This window comes from Aegilops tauschii, chromosome 4 (genome assembly GCF_002575655.3).
Source record: "Aegilops tauschii subsp. strangulata cultivar AL8/78 chromosome 4, Aet v6.0, whole genome shotgun sequence".
Classification (NCBI taxonomy): Eukaryota; Viridiplantae; Streptophyta; class Magnoliopsida; order Poales; family Poaceae; genus Aegilops; species Aegilops tauschii.
The window spans coordinates 364956480-364962524 of NC_053038.3; the positions used below are offsets into that span (position 1 = coordinate 364956480).

Here is a 6045-nt window from a genome sequence, read left to right on the forward strand (position 1 = left end):
GTTTGATCTTGTGTTTGATCATATGTTACCCTTAATGCTTGTTGGATGATATTATCTCTTATATCCTAGATGGTCATTCACTTGTTTTGGTGATGAGTGCATGCTTTAACTTCTATCATTTTGAGCTCTCCACCAAGATGTATGTGACATGGAAGAGTAACCCATGATCCTAATCGATTGTGCATTTGCATTCAAAAGCAAATTTTAAATAATGCACAAATTTAGGGGGAGCTCTTGCTTATCACATACTTCTCAAAGCGACGATATTTTTCAATACTATTTATCATTTTTCGAAGCTTTGATCTATATGTTGTCATCAATTTCCAAAAAGGGGGAGATTGAAAGTGCAACTATCCCTGGGTGGTTTTGGTAATTCCTAACAACATATAGCTCATTGAGCTAATGCTATTTCAAGATAAATATTTCAGGAAAGCTCAATGATTGGCATGGCATGGATTAGAAAGTGGACCCTTCAAAATGCTAAGGAAAAAAGATTGGCTCAAGCTCAGAGCACAAGACTCTACATTTTCTATTTTAGTGATCCAAGATCACATTGAGTCTATAGGAAAAGCCAATACTATTAAGAAGGGATGAGGTGTTGCTTAATGACGTGCTTGCTCAAAATGCTTAGTGGTATGCTCCAAAACCCTCCACTACTTTCTCATATCCACATATGTCCCAAACTACAAGTCCAACTCGGCACCACCGATTCTTTCTATCCGACGCCACCGAGTTCAGTTGACATAGCCACTGCCAGAAACCCTAGTCTTTTCGGTCTCACCGATAGGGATCTCGGTCTCACCGAGATGGGATTGTAATCTCTCTGTTTCCCTTCGTAACGTTTCGGTCAAACCGAGATGAGCGATCGGTCCCACCAAGATTGCAATGCAAACACTCTGTTTCCTTTTTGAACGTTTCGGTCCAACCGAGATGAGCGAATCGGTCCCACCGAGTTTGCCTGACCAACTCTCTGTTTGACTATTACCATAATCGGTCCCACCGAGTTTGTGTAATTGGTCTCACCGAGATTACGTTATGCCCTAACCCTAATGATATCGGTCCCACCGAGTTGACATGTCGGTCCCACCGAAACACCTAACGGTCACATTATGAACCAAATCGGTCTGACCGAGTTCTCTGAATCGGTCCCATCGAGTTTGGTGATTTGTGTGTAACGGTTAGATTTTGTGTGGAGGCTATATATATCCCTCCACCCACTCTTCATTCGTGGAGAGAGCCATCAGAACATGCCTACACTTCCAATACATATTTTCTGAGAGAGAACCACCTACACTTGTGTTGAGGTCAAGATATTCCATTCCAACCACATAAATCTTGATCTCTAGCCTTCCCCAAGTTGCTTTCCACTCAAATCTTCTTTCTACCAAATCCAATCCTATGAGAGAGAGTTGAGTGTTGGGGAGACTATCATTTGAAGCACAAGAGAAAGGAGTTCATCATCAACACACCATTTGTTACTTCTTGGAGAGTGGTGTCTCCTAGATTGGCTAGGTGTCACTTGGGAGCCTCCGACAAGATTGTGGAGTTGAACCAAGGAGTTTGTAAGGGCCAGGAGATCGCCTACTTCGTGAAGATCTACCCTAGTGAGGCAAGTCCTTCGTGGGCGACGGCCATGGTGGGATAGACAAGGTTGCTTCTTTGTGGACCCTTCGTGGGTGGAGCCCTCCGTGGACTCGCGCAACCATTACCCTTCGTGGGTTGAAGTCTCCATCAACGTGGATGTACGATAGCACCACCTATCGGAACCACGGATAAAAAATCTCCGTGTCAACATTGCATTTGCTCCCTCAAACTTATCCCTTTACCTTCATATGCAATTGTTTTACACTCCGCTGCTATACTCTTAGAATTGCATGTGTAGGTTGATTGCTTGACTTGTGCTAAGTTGTTAAAATCTGCCAAGAACTAAAATTGGGAAAAGGATAGATTTTTATTTGGTCAAGTAGTCTAATCACCCCCCCCTCTAGACATACTTTCGATCCTACAGTCGACTTCACCAACCTCAACAAGGCCTGCCCTTAAGACCCATTCCCGCTGCCGCGCATCGACCAGATTGTCGACTCCACCGCCGAGTGCAACCTGCTATATTTCCTAGATGCGTTCTCAGGCTACCACCAGATCAAGATGGCGGTGGAAGATGTGGAGAAAACGGCTTTCTTGACCCCGTGCGGGGTATACTGCTACACATGCATACCATTTGGACTGCACAACACAGGGGTAACCTTTGATCGGCTGATGCACATCGCCTTGGGGCGGCAGCTTGGGAGAAACGATGAGGCCTATGTTGACGACATTGTGGTGAAGTCTCGGGAGGCGAGAACCTTGATTCAGGACCTGGAGGAGACCTTCGCGAGCCTGCGCCAGGTGCACTTGCGGCTCAACCCAGAGAAATGCGTGTTTGGTGTCCCTTCCGGCAAGCTGCTGGGCTTCCTCGTGTCCCACAGGGGGGTCGAGGCCAACCCGGAGAAGTTCAAGGCAATCGAAGACATGTGCCCACCACAAACCCTCAAGGAGATGCAGAAGCTTGCAGGCTGCATGACTTCACTGGGGCCCTTCATCTCCAGGCTGGGGGAGCGCGCCTTGCCGTTCTTCAATCTGATGAAGAAGAAGGGTTCGTTCGAGTGGACCCCCGAGGCCGACCTAGCATTTCAAGACCTCAAGAGATACTTGACCAGCCCGCCGGTGATGGTGGCGCCTCGTCCTCTCGAGCCCTTGGTACTCTACCTGTCTGCCACACCCCACTCCGCCAGCGCGGCGCTGGTGGCCCTCAGAGAGGAGCGCCAGGTCAAGGGCCTGCCAAATGGAGCCGCCAAGCCTGAAAAGGAAGCACAACACCAAGGCAATGCTCTTGAGACAGCAGCTGCCCTGGCAAGTCATCAAGCCCCCGAAGCTGGAGATCCACAGGAAACACCTCAGCCCTCGAGAACTAAAGACTCCGCCAGCTCTCTCGCCCTCGTCGAGCACCCGGTGTACTTCGTCAGCACAATGCTACGGGATGCGAGAGCACGATACCCCATGCCTCAGAAGCTCTTGCTCGCGCTCGTGGTAGCCTCGCGTAAGCTGCGCCACTACTTCCAAGGTCACCCCATCAAGGTCGTCTCAGCTTACCCGTTGGAGAGAGTACTCAGGAGCCCCAATGCTGCGGGAAGGGTTGCCGAATGGAACATCGAGTTGCAAGCGTTTGACTAGGAGTTCAGCACAACCAGGGTCATCAAGGGGCTGCACTCGCCGACTTTGTGGCCGAATGGACCGACACCCCGGAACTCGAAGCAGGCGAGAACCGATCCCTCTCGCCAGGGAGTGAAGCGCCAGATGGCTGGGTCATGTACTTCGATGGCGCGTTCGCACGCCAGGGCGCGGGGGCTGGAGCCGTGCTCATCTCGCCCACTCAGGACAAGCTTTACTACGCCGTGCAGCTCTGCTTCCAGCGGGGTGAGAAGGTCTCCAACAACATCGCAGAGTATGAAGGCCTCATCGCCGGCCTTAGGGCTGCGGTGGCCCTGGGGGTGAAATGCCTCACCATCAAGGGAGACTCGCAGCTCCTCGTCAACTTCTCCAACAAGGTGTACGAGCCGAAGGATGAGCACATGGAGGCATACCTCGCGGAGGTACGCAAAATGGAGAAGCAGTTCCTGGGTCTGGAGCTACAGCATGTGCCTCATGGAACCAACAAGGAGGCCGACGACATCGCCAAAAGAGCATCCAAGCGGCTATCCCAAGATCCTGGCGTCTTCGAGGAGCGGCTCTTCAAGCCTTCGGCAACACCTCCGCCTGCGGAACCAGCGCCGCCTCAAGAGGAACTCCCCCAGCCACCAGCCTTGGGAGCCCCCGCCTGTGGCCCGACCTCAGGAGCGTGCCTGCTCTTAGCGCTCGAGCCTCAGGAGGGGTGCTCGATCGAGGAGTTCAGGGCATACCTGACGCAAGGCACGTTGCCGGAGAAGGAAGAAGATGCGGAACGTGTGGCCCGGCAGGCTACGGCGTACTGCATTCAGGACGGTGAGCTATACAGAAAGCGGCCAAATGATGTTTCTCTACGATGCATCTCCAGGGAACAGGGGAGTGAGCTGCTGGCTGAAATACATGGCGGAGACTGCGGGCACCACTCGTCATCGCGCACCCTAGTCGGCAAGGCTTTCCGCAGCGGTTTCTACTAGCCTACGTCACTCAACGATGCAGCCGAGCTGGTGAAATCATGCGAGGCCTGCCAATTCCATGCCAAGCAGATCCACCAGCCAGCTCAGGGCCTCCAGACTATCCTGCTCTCATGGCCGTTCGCGGTCTGGGGGCTGGATATCCTGGGCCCATTCCCTCGAGCGCCTAGAGGTTACCGCTACCTCTACGTCACCATCGACAAATTCACCAAGTGGGCGGAAGTGGAAGCCATTCGCACCATCCCAGCTAGGTCGGCAGTCAAGTTCATCAAGGGCCTCGTAAGCCGATTTGGGGTCCCTAACCGCATCATCACCGACAATGGCTCACAGTTCACTAGCAATCTCTTCAAAACATATTGTGCTAACCTTGGAACACAGATCTGCTACGCCTCCTTAGCGCACCCCAGGAGCAACGGCCAGGACGAACGCGCCAACGTGGAAGTCCTGAGGGGTGTCAAGACCAGGACCTTCAAGAAGAAGCTCAAGGCCTGCGGCAGGGGCTGGCACGACGAGCTCCAGTCCGTGCTGTGGTCCATCCGCACCACCGCCACCAAGCCGACAGGCGAGGCCCCGTTCTTCCTCGTCTACGGAGCAGAATCGGTTCTCCCACACGAGGTCAGGCATCGCTCCGCGCGGGTCCTGGCGTTTGATGAAATGCAGCAGGACGCCATGCGGGGGATGGACCTCGTGCTAGGGGAGGAACGACGCTGTGAAGCCTCGCTTCGAGCCGCAAGGTACCAGCAGGCGCTGTGGCAGTACCACTGTCGCAGCGTCCGCTCGAGGACGCTCGAGGTGCGTGATCTCGTCCTGAGGCGGGTGCTCTCCAGGGAAGGGCTGCACAAGCTCTCACCCATGTGGGAGGGCCCGTTTTGGGTCGCCCATGTCTCCAGGCCTGGCACCGCGCGCCTACAGACGCAGGACGGGATCCCCATCCAGAACGCCTGGAACATCCAGCACCTCCGGAAGTTCTACCCATGAAGCAAGGCCCGGTGCCTGTGAAGAAGGCCCAGCGCCTGTGAAGGTCTCCGCTCGTGACACTCTCACGTAATAATGAGTGGGGCTGTACACGCCCCGGAGTCTCAGGAGTGCCGCCCTCGGGCCTCGGGGGCTCCCTCCCACGTCCTAGTGGCAGCACTTAGCTCCGCGTTGGTGAGAAGACAAGAAGACTAGACTAGGTGCCGGACGCGGCTTTTCATTTGCTTTCCGCAGTTGGCTTGCCCCTCTTTAATGAGAATTTGCTTTCTAGTGTTCCTTGCTGGCTTGTTTCCCCTGCCTTTTCCCCCCTATTTTCTGCCCTCGGTTCCTCGTTTTGACCCGTTCTCTCCTTCGCATGCCTCACGAGGGGGCTGGACAGGTGCCTCGTGAGCGTTTTCTTGTTCTTTGCAAGGCACCCTCGCTGGAGCTCGCAAGCTGGTGCACCTCTCTCAATCCGTGCCCCTCGGGTACCGTGATGCAGAGCGCTGGGTCATGGCCGGCCGCTTGTGCGACCGAGGCTCGGAAGAACAAGAGTTTCCTAACAAATTTTTGCAGTTCCTAGACGCTTCCTAAGCCAAGGAGGCCTCGCCAGATAATGCGAAGTACGCGCCTCACGAGGCGGAGACTACTTCAAGCGCATCAAGCTAAGTTATTCCTACGCGCCTACATAAAACGTTGATGCTGCAACACGACACAAGAACGATAAACATAGCATAGCCACTTGGAAATCATAGTTGTTGCATGCCCCAGCAGGGCCCCATACTTGTCTCTCTCTTAATGCAGGAAGGAAAGGAAAAACGAAACAAAAGTGGCACGTGCTCCCGCGGTAGTTCGCGAGGATGGGCCCATGGCACTCTCCTGAGCTCAGCCAGACCCCTCCTCGCGCTTCACTGGAGCG

At 53.8% G+C, this 6045-nt stretch overlaps 1 protein-coding gene across 1 annotated transcript; it reads left to right on the plus strand.

Annotated features, from left to right (window-relative positions):
- The first annotated feature begins 3638 nt into the window (after positions 1 to 3638).
- LOC109734854 (uncharacterized) lies at positions 3639 to 4175 on the plus strand. Its single transcript, XM_020294031.1, has one exon. It carries the CDS (start codon positions 3639 to 3641, stop codon positions 4173 to 4175), a length of 537 nt encoding a protein of 178 aa, XP_020149620.1.
- The last annotated feature ends 1870 nt before the right edge of the window (positions 4176 to 6045 follow it).